This window comes from Spermophilus citellus, assembly GCF_964194105.1.
Source record: "Spermophilus citellus genome assembly, chromosome: 4".
Lineage (NCBI taxonomy): Eukaryota > Metazoa > Chordata > Mammalia > Rodentia > Sciuridae > Spermophilus > Spermophilus citellus.
In genome coordinates this window covers 26,184,393-26,198,319 of record NC_138185.1, presented here as the reverse complement: position 1 = coordinate 26,198,319, position 13,927 = coordinate 26,184,393, and the positions used below count along the sequence as shown (strand labels likewise).

The following is a 13,927-nucleotide window of genomic DNA, read 5'->3' as shown; positions in this document are numbered from 1 at the left end:
TCCACCCATGCTCCCCTCTAACTCTGGCTCTCTCCCGCAGGGATCTTCATCGCCTTGCTGCTGCGTTTTGACATCAGGTAAGCGCGGGAGGGCCTGCTGTGCACTAGGGTTCTCCCAGGATTCTCCAGCGGCTTTCCAGAGCCCTGAGGAGGGACCTGAGGGGACCAGACCCTCCACCCCCACAGCAGCCAAAGCAGTTCCGATTTCATCTACATTCCGAAGTTGTAAGCATGCCAAGAGCCCACGGCCAAAAGTTTTTTGTTCGGTTTGCTTTGTTTTTAAGTTGAGAATCATAAGCCAAGAGACCTGGTGGTACTTGTAGTGCTTTCTCACTGTGTGCCCTTGGCAAGTGGCCTGACCTTTATGAGCCTCGGGTTTCTTATCCTTAAGTGAGTGAAAAACGAGTATCTACCTTAAAATTACCCTGATAATGGAGAGGGGAGTGCTAGGCACAGGATGACCTCGGTGGCTCTGGGGGAGGTCAGCTATGGTCATTATCATTGTCCTCAGCCTCATTTATCAGCCTGGGGTCAGGTCATCATGTCCCAGCTGCTGAAGGTGTTCCTTGCCCTCTGCTTACTGAGATTCTTTTCAGTGTAAGGTAGAAAGTGAACACATGGGCTAGGTTCAGTGGTGCCGCCTATAATAACAGCAACTCAGGAAGCCAAGGCAAGAGCATTGCAAGTTCAGGGCCCATCTCAGCAACTTAAGACCCTTCCTTAACATAAAAACGGCTGGGGATGTAGCTCAGTGGTAGAGCGCCCTTGGGTTCCATTCCTAGTATCAAGGAGAAAAAGAAAAATAAAACACAAGAGAAAAGGGGCAACCTGGGTCACCACCTAAAACAAAAGGTCATGTTGGAGCAAAATCACCTGGGTAGCTGGGCCTCCTGCCAGCAGTAGGTACATGTGACTGCGCCGTCATTTTATGCTCAATCCTCCCAGCTAGGGCCTATGTGAATGCACTCAATTTTGAGGTAGTTTGTGAATTTTTCATCTCCTCACACCTAGTAATTGCAAAAACACAGTACTAGTGTTGACAGTGGTAATGACAATTTCAATGCTAGCATCATTGAAATTCTATTCAGAGGCCAGGTGCAATGGGACATGCCTATAATCCCACAGCTCGGGAGGCTGAGGCAGGAGGATTGTGAATTCAAAGCCAGCCTCAGCAACTTAGTGATGCCCTAAGCAACTCAGTGAGACCCTGTCTTTAATTAAAATATAAAAATGGGCTGGCGATGTGGCTCAGTGGTTGAGTGCCCCTGGGTTCAATCCTTGATACTAAAAGAAAGAAAATTCAGTTTGAGTGGGCCTCTGAAACACACAGGCTGACAGCAAGCCTTTGAAGGGCTCTGGCCAGGTGGTAAGTAGAAGTGCATCTGGACCAGCCAGTTCTATTCCTGGCTGTTCTGAGTTAAGACAAAGAGAAACCCACAGAAGTCCCTTGGCTCATTTGCTGCAGATACATTCAGCTGCCAACACCCTCAAAGGCAGAATTCCTTCCCACCATGAGCCCTCAGGGTAAGCAAGCCCCTCAGAGTGGTTCCAGAATCAGTGCGGTGTTCCCAAAGGGAGTCACTTGTACCCCATCGCTCATAACAGGATCGTGTCAGTGTACTTGTAGCTCAAGACTTTAGAAGCAACTAGGGCAAGGAGAGGGGAGTCAGAAGTATCCATTCATTCCACAGATGTTAACCTGAGCCTCTAGTACTTGGTGGGCACTGTTCCAGGAGCTGAGGACACACAGAGGTTATGTAGCTGGCATTGTAAAGGGAAGTCAGGTAATGGCAATGCCAGGTTGAATATGACTCGTGTGTTCTGAAGGGAACCTTGGATAAATCACCTCCAGGAAGCCACTGGCATGCAGCCAGCATCTGTTTAGCACCCACAAAAAGGTTGCTGAACTGTAGCATCCACTGCACTGAAAAGCAATAACTTGCCTGTGAAGTTTGTCTTATTATTTCTCAAAGCTTGAACTCGGGATGGGGATATAGCTTGGTGGGAGAGTGGCTGCCTAGCATGAGTGTGACCCTTGGCTTAATCCCCAGCACTACCTACCCCCCTAAATTAAAAGGATCCACTTGTATCAGATTCACCTGGGTTGTTTTCAAAATGTAGGTCCCGTGCCTCACCCTAAGCTCATCAGATCACCCTCCCTGCTGGGTGTGGCAGCAGACCCCTGTAATCCCAGCAGCTGAGGGGGCTGTGGGCTCGAGGACTGGAAATTCAAGACCAGCCTCCACAATTTAGCCAGACCCTGTCTCAAAATTTTAAAAGAACTAGGGATGCAGCTGGGGTTGTGGCTCACTGGTAGCGCACTTGCCTAACATGAGTGAGGTGCTGGGTTCGATTCTCAGCACACATATAAATAAATAAAAAATAAAGGTCTGTCAACAACAACCAAAAAAAAAAAAAGGACTAGGGATGTAGCTCAGTGATAAGGCACCCCTGGGTTAAATCCTAGTACCCAAAAAAAGGTCACCCTCCCTGGAGACTGGATCTAGAGCCCTACTTTTTTTCCCCTTCCTTCACAGCTTTCTAGATGATTTTTTATGCTAACTAAACTTACAGCCACTGTTCAGAGTTCTTTTATTTGATATTCACAACACCAAGGAGACAGGCTCATGGTTTTCCTATTTTGCAGATAAGTAAACAGAGACTGAGAGAAAGAATGTGACTTGTTCAAAGATACGTAGCTGGGGGCAGTAGTGAGTGCAGCGCGGAGCTCTGCCAACCCCACAACTTACAGGGTCTCCCCCAGCTCCCTCCTTGGAAGGGTTACTGCCATCCAGTTCCTGCACTAACTCCCTCTTTCTTCCCATGCCTTCCTGGAAGCTTGAAGAAGAACACCCATACCTACTTCTACACCAGCTTCGCAGCCTACATCTTCGGCCTGGGCCTCACCATCTTCATCATGCACATCTTCAAGCACGCCCAGGTGAGCAGGGCTTATCTGTCATAGGTACAAGCGGTCCAGAGGCAGGTACTGCCAGTGGTATCAGCAATCCCGTTTGTGATTCTCTTGACCTTTCACTGGTGGTTGCAAGGTAGCTGCCATGCTCCAGGCAACACTCGCACTCCAGGGGCAAGGAAGAAGAGAAGGCCTAGCAGTCATACTGCCCACATCGTCAGGAGCACAGGAACTTTCCCACAGCCCTATCAGCAACTTTCTGCTCACTTCTCAAAGGCCATTTAGATCAGTATCACATGGCCACCCTGGGAGCAGGAGCATGTGGAGAAGAGGACTGTGCTTCTGAAGCTGTGTAGTGGAGGCAGACGGAGAAGGACAGGATGGGTGGGTGTTGGGTGTCCATTCTGGTGTCCACACAGATGAAATGTAAGGTGCTGAGGCTTCCCTTCCAGCTCCTTCCCAAGTTAGCCAAGGCTCTTCGTCCTCCTTCCACCAGAGTGAAGCAGCATAGCACGAGGACTAGGAAGGAAACAAAATACGTGATCGCCTCCTCTCTGTTGGCAACAAGAGGAGCTCGTATTTGTTTGGCATCCCACATGCAGGCTCTGAGCTCATGAGGGTTCCTTAAGAACAGATGAGAAACTAGAGCTCAGGTACCGCACTGAGTATGTGTGTAGTGGAGCCAGGACTCAAGCCTGGATCGACTTGCATGCCCAGGCTCTGCCCTGGCAGTAGGAAAGGCCGTGCGCAACAGGCTAAGGGAGCTCTGCTAGGAATCCAGACAGTCGACTCTGAGACTGTGGGCAGGTTGGCTGTTATGCTTGGTTTTCCTCATTCATTCATAAAACCAGAAAAGATAGATAAATAGCCACCTTGGGGTGGTTTGAGGATGAGTTAATATAATTGAACTCCCCAGAGACACCTGGACCAGTTAACATCAGCTGTCATCACAGTAATCTCCCCTCACCCTCCTACAGACTTTTGCTGTGGTTTCAGATACTCAGAGCTCAAAAACATTAAATGAGGGCTGGGGCTGTGGCTCAAGCGGTAGCTCGCTCGCCTGGCATGTGTGCGGCCCGGGTTCGATCCTCAGCACCAAATACAAAACAAAGATGTTGTGTCCGCCGATAACTAAAAAATAAATATTAAAGTTCTCTCTCTCTCTCTCTCTCTCACCCTCTCTCACTCTCTCTTAAAAAAAATTAAATGAAAAATTATAAAAATAACTTATAAGTTTTAAATTGCATGCAGTTCTGAGTATCATGATAAAATCTCTCACCATCCCAGAAGAACCATCCCTTTTTCAAGGGATGTATGCACATTGTATGCACCACCCACCCATTAGTCACTAGCCATCGGGGTTTCAGACAGGGTTCAGTGTTACCCACGCTTTCAGGCATTCACAATAGGGCATGGGAGTGGGTACTACTGTACTATTGTTACCTTTCCTTTTCCCCCTCCCCATGACTCAGCCACAGAAAAACTGCCTTTGAATTACTACAGAAGCTTTTTATTGATCTCTGTCAGGCACTCTGCTAAACCCTTAAAGAAGTCCCTTAGCCCATAGGTGGAGATACCAAGAACCCTTGCAGAACCACCTTGCACTCAGTTCTGCTCCATATGTCCTCAGGGGCCAACTTAGAATGACATGCACTTGGCAAGGGGATCACAGAGTGAGTAGATCTGGGTTGGGTGACTAGTTCAAAGGCCTTTTGGAGGTCTCTGCTCCAGTTCCTAGCGTCAGAACTATTCCCTTGGCAGCCACCAGGTGGCAGGCTTGCCTTCTGGCTGTCTTGACTCAAAGAAGGATCCATTCCAAGCTCTCACACATGTAGGGTGCAGGAGTAAGAGATGGTCCTCTCCTTTGTGGGGAAATTGCAACCCTAGGAGGAAGGGAGACTTCCCCAAGTCATACAGCAAGTTGAGCTGGGTCCCTACAAAGCCCTAGACTCTGGTCCCTAGCCCCAGACCTGTGCTATACTCCAGCTGCTGCTCAGCCCTTTTGCCCAATCATCCAAGTAGGCATCACCCTTAAAATGCTTCTTGGGAAGGGCATCAAGGACACCAGGAGAACCTGTTCCATGAAGCCTCCCCTCTCTAAGACACAGGTAGTCCTGGTGCCAGCATTGCTCTAGCAAGGAATCAACTTGGGTGTCCTCTGTGAGAAGTTCAGCTTATTATCCTCTTTCAGAATCCTGCTTCAAGCCAGAAAGCCAGCAGCCTCCTCAGGAAGACCTGTGGATATGTTTGAGTCTAATGTCATTGTGCAGAGGGAGAGACAAGCCCAGAAAAGGAAGCAATTTAGCCATGGTGACATAGCAAAGCCAGTGGAAAGCCAGGAGCCTGCCCTAGCACATTGCCCTGAGCTGTATAGCCCATCTTCTCCTTGGCACTGACTGGTGAAGTTCCCTGGATCCTTGAGAGGAAAATAAATAGTACAGACTGTATCCCTCTGATAATAGTGAACCTACTGCTTCCTAAAGGAGCCCTTCCCATTGGCCCCTGACTGCCAGTTCCCAGGTGAAGCTGCCTGCAAGGGAAGAGCCAACTTTCTACCTCCTTGCCCTAGAAACCCTCTCTGCCCAGTCTGGCTTTGGTGAATAGAACGCACTGGTCTTAGAGGCAGAGGAACCTAGGTCCAAATCCTGGCCAACTGTGTTTTTTTTTTTTTTTTTAATGATTTTTAGTTGTAAATTGATTATTTATTTATTTATTTATTTATATACAGTGCTGAGGATTGAACCCAGGGCCTCACACATGCCAGGCAAGTGCTTTACCACTGAGCCACAACCCCAGCCCTCGACTGTGATTTTGAATGGGTCCTTCAATTAGTCTTGCTAATTGCTGAGGCTGGCTTTGAACTCAAAATCCTCCTGCCTCAGCCTCCTGAGCTACTGGGATTACAGGTGTGTGCTGCTGTGCCAGCATAAATCTTTCTCTTGTGTACCACTTGGCTGCTTCTTACAGTCGTGTGGTTTGTTTGTTTGTTTAAGTTGTAGATGGACACAATACCTTTATTCTATTTTTATGTAGTGCTCAGGATGGAGCCCAGTGCCTCACACATGCGAGGCAAGTGCTCTCCCACTGAGCTACAGCCCCAGCTCTTCTTACAGATTTTAATATGGACCTTTGTCATTTTGTTATTGTTTTGTTTTGGTTTTTGTTTATTACTCTTGGCTCGAAATCTAGTACACAGCAAAGATCTAATGCCAGTGGAAGAAGCACAGCTGTCCAGAGTCAAATCCCAGCTAACACATCTATATGACCTTTGGGCAGGTCATTTCCTCCTGAGCTTCAGTAACATCATCTGTAAAAACCAGATCCTAATACTTAGGGTATTAATAGATTCAAGGATAATCTCCATAAGATGTGGTTCACAGCCCACCTGGGCAGGTGCCAAGAAATGATCTGAAGATCTGACTGGAGAGTGCAAAGGGAAGAGAGAGCCCTGTGTTCCCTGACTGCCGGCTGCTCTGCACCAAGGATGGTATCTCCGAGACACCCTAACTTCATGAACACCCATGAAGAAGCCGGTCACTAGTATTTATCAGGCCCTGATTGGCTGATTGGTAATGCAGCATGAACAAGACAGCTGGGCCTGCACTGACCCAGGCCACAGTCCCTCAGGGGAGGGAGACACCAGTCAGCAAAGGCCCAGGACCATAGATTGACCAGGAAATGCCCTAAGGGTGAGAGTTAGAGGGCTCTGGGAGCACACATTAAGGAGACCTGTTCCCTTGTGATTGCATGCTCCCAGGGAGGAGAGGTACTGTCAGCTGAGGGCTGAAGGAAGAAGGACCTGGACAAAGGCGGAAACAACCTCCAAGCCACAGAGACAGTACACACAAAGGTCCTGGGACTGGCCAGAGCAGGCAGGGTCAAGTGAGGGTGGAAAAGGAAGCAAGAGCCGCATTTCCTGGGGCCTTCACACCTGGCCAGCACTAGGGAAGGGTGAACTGTGGATCCATGTCTACCTTTCAAGTGCTGCAGGGGAACGGCCGGCATGTCTAGGCTGTGGAGATGGGCTGAGACATGCCAGGGAGGTCAGCTGAGGGCCTTCACTGGGCATGAGGATGCCCTGAGGGGCTCTTAGTATATTTGTCCTTTCTCTTAAGCCAGCTTTACCAGGAGTCTCAGCACAGACTTTTGGGGCCAGATTGCCTGGGGGTAAATCCTGGGGAGCCAGTGACCGCTGGGTCACCTTCACACAAGCTGCAGCAAACTCCGCAAGCATAGCAGCTATGTCATCATCGTCCCCATAACAGAAGCATCCCCCAGAGCATTTGGTGCAATTCGAGCCACCTACCCTAAGCCTGGGCAGCAAGGCCTCTGAGAATGAGAGTGCCTGGGCAGCTGCAGTTTGGAATCTGATGTCTGAGTGGTTCACACTGCCAGCCAGACTCCCAGGACCCCTTGAAGCCCTGCATCCTTGAGTGTCTGTGTTTGCTGCAGTCCCTCCAAGTGAGGATCAGCTCTGGGTTCAGGTCCAACCACTGCCTATCCCATAGTTAAGCCCAGGAGAGGGTTGGGGTACGGGGCATGGCCCTGAGCAGGTGCCCTGCCCAGCACTGCCTGACCAGCCTCTCTCTCACAGCCTGCTCTCCTGTACCTGGTACCTGCCTGCATTGGCTTTCCCGTCCTGGTGGCGCTGGCCAAAGGAGAAGTGACAGAAATGTTCAGGTAAGGCTGGGTGGGGCAGACATTCACTTGGACCCAGGTGCACCTTCAGGTGGCTAAGGGGGTGGCGGTGCACATCTCCAGAGACCACTGTTCCCTCTCCACCTGCTCCACCTCTCACTGTCTTCCAGCACCTGAGCTATGGCTGTGGACAGCAGTGGAAGCCTTTGCCTGGGCCAGGAGCCTAGGAGGGTGAGGCCTCGTGGCCTCATGGCAGCTGGTCTTAAGAAGGGAACACTAGTGTGGGTTTCTCCCCAACCACAGCCCAGAGTCCCGGGTTCTCAGCCTGGCTCTGCCATCAGATGACTTGAAGCGTGTCTTTCTCCTCCCCCAGCATCAGTTTTCACACATGAGCAGTGAGACGGGATGTGTGGGAGAAAGTGCCCTCTGTTCAGAGTCGCGTGTTGGTCCCTGTTAGCCACCTCCATGGCCTTCACTGCACAGCTCACTGCTCGCTCCCCATCTCAGCCTGTCTCACTCACATACCCCTTCCCCAGGGCCACATCCACATTTGCCACACCTCATGCACAGCCCCACCCCCTACCCCAAGGCCTGCGTGACTCCAGCAGGTGTCCGCTCCCTAGCACCACCTGCCAGAGACCTAGAAATAGCTGCCAGCTGCGATTAAGCTGCCCACTCGGGGGCTTCCACCCAGCTCCACCTGCCTGGTCTCCAAGTTGCCCCTCAAGTGCCTGCCAGGGCCTCCTGTGCACCTGGCTGCCCGCAGGGCAGCCTGTGACTCACCCCTCCCCCGTGCCTGCCTCTGCCCTCCCTGTCCTGCCTGGAATCCCAGCTCCCAGCCTGCGTGCGTATCCTCCTGGCCTGGCAAAGCCCTGTGATCTCTGAGGCAATTTGGGTGGGGAAATGAACTTGAGGACAGATTTGGGGAACCTTTGGGATGAGGCATGGCACCTGATCCCCGAGTTCAGCATCTCACTCATCCAGCTTCAGGCCCTACCACCCCCCCTGGGGTCACCTCCCTAACTCAGTCCTGTTAGGCTCTCAGCAGCCAGAACTCTGCCCAGCCAGGCCAGGAGGTACCTCCCTTTGTGTTCCTCAATGCTCTGGTGTCCAGGCAGCCTGCCCCACCTCTGCCCCCGCTCACCCAGGAGGTCCTTGGGGAAAGGTGAAAGACAGGGGGTCTTTCTCTCTCTCCATCCTGTCCTCTCCTCTCTTCTTCTCTTCTTTTTCTTTTTTCTGTGGTGCTGGGGGTTGAACCCAGGGCCCTGTGCTGCTAGACCTTCCGCTGAGCCACACCCCAGCCCTGCTCTCTTTTTATGTCCTTTCCTCTCTCCCCCTGACTTTGCACCTTTTGCTTTATTTTTTCTTTAATTATTATTGTTCTTCCCCCCCCCCCCCCATGTGTGTGGCGGTGGTCGTACTGGGGATCACTCAGGCTGTTTCACCACCAAGCTACATTCCCAGTCCTTTGAGACAGGGTCTTGCTAAGTAGCTGAGGCTGGCCTCAACTTAGCGATCCCCCTGCCCTAGCATCCCAAGTAGCTGGGATTATAGCATGGGCCATGTCACCTGGCTCGTTTATTTTTAATTGTTTCAAAATTTGGTTTAAACATGGTTCAGAATTCCATGGCTATGAGAGGGAGAACATCCTCCTGCCCCAGCCACCAGAGGCCAGCTCTCTCGTACATTCAGAAACACCTGTGATCTGAGATGCAAATACGTCTCAATGATGGTGGCATTCTGCGTCTTGATTTTTTTGCACGTGTGTTTTTGTGGTTTCCTGGTGCTGGGGTTCAAGCCTCACACATGCTAAGCATACCTAGCGACACTGCCAGCCTTGGTTTTTATCTGAGAGAGACCTCGGCAGCAGCACGTGGCACAACCAGGGCATTCTTGCTCTTCTGCTCAGCTGCGTGAGCACCTGTCCTTGTTCTCCAAGTAAAACTGGCCTCTTTTCACAAAGTCTGAAAGTGCAGAGCAAGATAAAAATAAAATGGTTGTGCTCCTTGCCCCTTGGAAATGCAGTCTGTCTCCCTGAGTCTTTCCCTCTCCATCTCTCGTTCTCTCTCTCTCTCTCTGTCTCTGTCTCTCACACAGCTACGAGTCCTCTGCGGAAATCCTGCCTCATACCCCGAGGCTCACCCACTTCCCCACGGTCTCGGGCTCCCCTGCCAGCCTGGCCGACTCCATGCAGCAGAAGCTAGCTGGCTCTCGTCGCCGGCGCCAGCAGAATCCCAGCGCCATGTAATGCCCAGCGGGTGCCCACCTGCCCGCTCCCCCCACTGCCCCGGGCCCAAGGTAGGGCACACACTCTAGCTCTCCACGGCCACCAGCACTCTGCACACCAAGCCCTTTGGGGAGCAGGGAGCCCCAGAACTTTGGAGTATTCACCAATATTATGGGGCTCATGTGAGAGGGTGGACATGAGTGGCCCTTGTCAGATAGTGGTGGATGCTGTGACCGCTCACTGTGTGCACAACCCGAGCCACAATGTTGCTGCTTTCAGAACCTTTCTTTCTTCATCTGTAAGTGGGCACATTCCTGCCTCACAAGGTTAATCTGGTGAGGAAACGTGTGTATTGTCCTTGGCATGTACACAGTTGCTCAATAAGTGAAGTCCACAGTAAGAGTTAAGCCAAGGTGTCCATCTTCAAGAACAGTCTCCACCACTCACACCCCTGAGGCTGAGCTGTTGGGCTCCTGCCATGCGTCCTGAGAGGCAGCCCATCCCATCGGCTCAAGTTGGCTGTCTTTCCCCATACACACACTCTTTAGCAGAAGGTTCAGGAAGCTTAAAGATGATCCATCTAAGCTCATGCCCAACCTCTCCTACTTGCTGCTATTCTTGCTGCCTCTTGGTACCACGAGGGTACAGAGAAGGCAGAGTCTGGGGAGGACCTTGGGGCTGGGGCCAGGTACTGGCAGATACTGGGCAGTGATACAGAGCTGATGATTCTTATATGCCCAGGGGTTTCCTGGGATGGCGGGGTGGGGGGGGCAGCAAAGTTCTGTCTCCGCCTCTGCTGAATGTGTTTTTATTGTCTTTTTTTCTAATCAGTTATGAGGAGTCAAATCCTAAGGATCCAGCAGCAGTGACAGAATCCAAAGAGGCCACAGAGGCATCAGCATCGAAGGGACTAGAGAAGAAGGAGAAATGATGCAACTGGTACCCGACCCCCTCAGGGCCAGACCAGCCAGGGAGATGGGCTGACAGGCGTGCATGGGAGAGGGTTCAGGACACTGCTCCAGGACTGGGACGGGGGCAGCAGGATCCCTCCAGCTAGGTCTCTGTGGCCTCTGTTTTCCTCTCCCCCCTTCTGTGGCCCTCCTCTGCTCTTCTCATCCCCTGCAGGCAAAGGAAACCAACCCCCAGCTTCCTCCCTCCCCCGGAACCAGGTGGGAAAACTGGGTGTGATTTTTAGATTTTTGTATTGTGGACTGACTTTGCCTTACATTAAAAACTCATCCCATGGCCAGGGTGGACGCTGTGCTTCTGTAAGGGTCCTCTGCACATGCACCCAGTGCCTTGTCCTGGGTTTACTAAGTCTCATCTGCCCACCCAGAAACTTCTGCAAGCGCTCTTCTGAGTGCCCACTCCGGTGCTAGGTCAGTTTAGCACCCCAAGAACACCCTGTGGCCAGCAGGGGGGGCCCACAAGCCCTCCTGAGCCACAGGTTTTCCTCATCACCTGCTTCTGGATACTTGGGGCAGTAAGGGTGCTGGGCAGTCACTCACCTTGGTGAGTGGTAGGGAAAGAACCAGAGGCCAACCTGACTCGGCAAGGGGACCAATAGTTATAAAGCCAGCCTGCCAGCTCCCGTGGACCCAACGTCCATATGGCTTCAGCTGGTGACCCACACTCTAGGCTGCCGTGGAGTTCAAGGCCCCATCTCTCCCATTCTGCCCATTCTGGGTTCTTCCCCAAAAAAGCAGCCAGTTACAACACAAAGGCTGGTCCTTTAGAGAGGCTGGAGTGCAGAGGGGACTCAGTGTCTCCTAGGCCATCTAGGCTCAGGAGCTATAAATACCAGGACCAGAGTTTCCCTAACCCCTGTCCTGCATGAGAGCCCCCAGTGGACTGGGCAAGAAGTGACACGGCCTTCATCCATGTGCCTGGGAAGGGGTCGCTGGCTGGGGCCACGGAGACAGGAGGCTGTGGCCATTGTTCTCCCTTGCCCAAGCTCCAGGTTCACAGGCTAAAAATAACGGGCTTCCAAAAGACAAGTGTAGCCAACGCCTCAGAAGTGAGACCGATGACCAGGCATCTCATTGTCACAGTCTTAGGCTGTACGTGCTGTTGTCAGCCCAGCGTGCAGGTGAGGGAATGGAGGAAGCCTGTCCACAGACAGGGATTTGGCCTCGAGCAATCCAGGTGGGAATTGAGAGTTCTAAGGACTGTTCCACTGCTTTCCAGACCCCTGGGACCAAGTCTCTGTAGCTAGTACGCTGGGCCCCTCTCAGCGAGCCACCCAACTTCTCTGGGCCCAGGATACTATGAAAAGGGAAGGAAATCTCAGGCTTCTAGCCAGGGGGTCCTTTCAGGGACTTCTGGATCTCTGCAGATTCCAGCTGCCTCTAGAGGGAGGCCGTGTGGTCCTGGAACAAAGCCCCTCTGAGGGCGGCAGATGGGGCAGGCAGCCCAGGCACACAGCGTGGTTGGCTCTGTGGCCCAAGGCCCACAAAGGCCTCATTGAGTCACCGCCGCCCCCGGCAGAGGCTGAGGTGGCAGTGGCGCCGGGCGCCTGCCACCTAATGACCATCCTGGCCTGGCCAGATGTTCCACAGACCTCGGCAGGGCCGCCCGGCCAGCCGGCACCGCAGAGGCCACTCCAATTCCAATTAACCAGCTTCAGCTGAGCAAACAGCGGGCAGCGGGGCCCAGCCCGGGCGGTAGGCCCAGCCTGCAGAGCCTCCGAGTCTAGACTCCAGATGTGAACCGCCACCGCCCGAGTCCCATGGAAAAATGGCACCAGGCCGGGCACGGATTGGGTCTGCACTCTGGGCAGCAGAGGTGGGTGGCTGGGCAGGGCTAAGGTGGGTCTGGTGCCAGCCTCTCCCTGGGGTGGGGACAGATTCTACTGCCCCTGATTGTGTCCTTGTCTGCCTCAGTCTCCCCTGACCACAGTACAAGGGGGCTCCAGCCCCACGAAGAGCCCCAGTACAGGCTTGGTAAACAGCAGTTTCACATGGGACTAGCATTATGCTAGCATCTTAAAATATTTAATCATTGTAGTAACTCTTAAGATACCTCCCGCCCACCCCCTTGGTAATGGCGATTGAACCCAGGGGTTCTTTACCACGTCCCCAGCCCTTTATTTTTATTTTTTTTTTAGTTGTAGATGGACATAATACCTTTATTTTATTTTATTAATGTGGTGCTGAGGAATGAACCCCAGGCCTCACACATGCTAGGCAAACATTCTACCACTGGGCCACAGCCCCAGCCCTCCAACCCTTTTTTAATTTACTTATTTTTTCCTTTGTGATCATGGGGATTACCTTTTTCTAAATTTAGAGACAGGGTCTCACTAACTTACTGAGGCTAACTTTGAACTTGTGATCCTCCTGCCTCAGCCATGAAGCCCCTGAAATTACAGGCATGGGCCACCTTACCTACTGCAGCCAGCTGCAGGTGGCCTTGAACTTGCAATCCTCCTGCCTCAGCCTCACTGGTATCACGGTGCGCCCCTGCCTAGCCTTACTGTTTTTTACAGATGAGGGAAAGGAGGCAAAGAGGCCTTAAGTACCAAGGGAGCATTTGAACCCAGGGTGCCTGATTTCCATGACCATGACAGCTGACCATGGTGGCATTTGACATAAATTCGAATTCTGGATTTCCTGGATCTCTTCTTGGTTCTGTGGACAGGTCATTGGGTGCAACCTAGAGTCACAGTGCAGGGCTGGCTCCCACAACGTGACTGAGAGCCACCACGCTGTCCTGTTTCCCCAGCTGTGAAGGAGTAAAAGTCTCCTCCCTAGGCGAGTTTATCTTCTCAGGTGGAAAGCCTTGAGCCCTCTATGGGGCCCACTAGCAGGAATGTAAGACACCACCAATCAGGTGGTTGGGGACAGCGGGGTACACGAAGGTCAGATACCCACTCACCCTGAAGGGGATACAGGTTATGACAGCACAGGAATGATGCCTCGGATTGCCCTGGATCCTGTCCCATCCCAAGCAGCAAAGCAAAAACCTGTGCAACCCAAAGGTCAGAGTCCTGGTGTGTGGCCCCGCGCGGTGGCGCTAGCCTGTAACCCCAAAGACTGGAGGCCGAGGCAGGAGGATCAGGAGTTCAAGGCCAGTCTCAGCCACTTACCAAGACCCTGTCTCAAGATATACAGGGCTGGAGGTGTGGTTTAGTGGTCCAGACCCCACTAC

The 13,927-nt window shown here is 52.2% G+C and overlaps 1 protein-coding gene across 4 annotated transcripts in view; it reads left to right on the top strand.

Moving 5' to 3' along the window:
* HM13 (histocompatibility minor 13) overlaps window positions 1-11,025 on the top strand; it is a 43,818-nt gene extending 32,793 nt beyond the window's left edge. For 2 of the 4 annotated variants that reach the window (XM_081291540.1, XM_081291539.1), the window contains exons 9-12: window positions 41-77; window positions 2,838-2,940; window positions 7,508-7,593; window positions 10,610-11,025. In XM_081291540.1, the coding sequence (XP_081147666.1) occupies window positions 41-77; window positions 2,838-2,940; window positions 7,508-7,593; window positions 10,610-10,709 (326 nt within the window). In that variant the 3' untranslated portion in view covers window positions 10,710-11,025. Of the gene's footprint in view, window positions 1-40; window positions 78-2,837; window positions 2,941-7,507; window positions 7,594-9,648; window positions 9,850-10,609 lie in introns of all 4 variants that reach the window. The other 2 variants (XR_014021635.1, XM_081291538.1) reach the window with 2 other exon arrangements.
* Window positions 11,026-13,927: the final 2,902 nt, after the last annotated feature.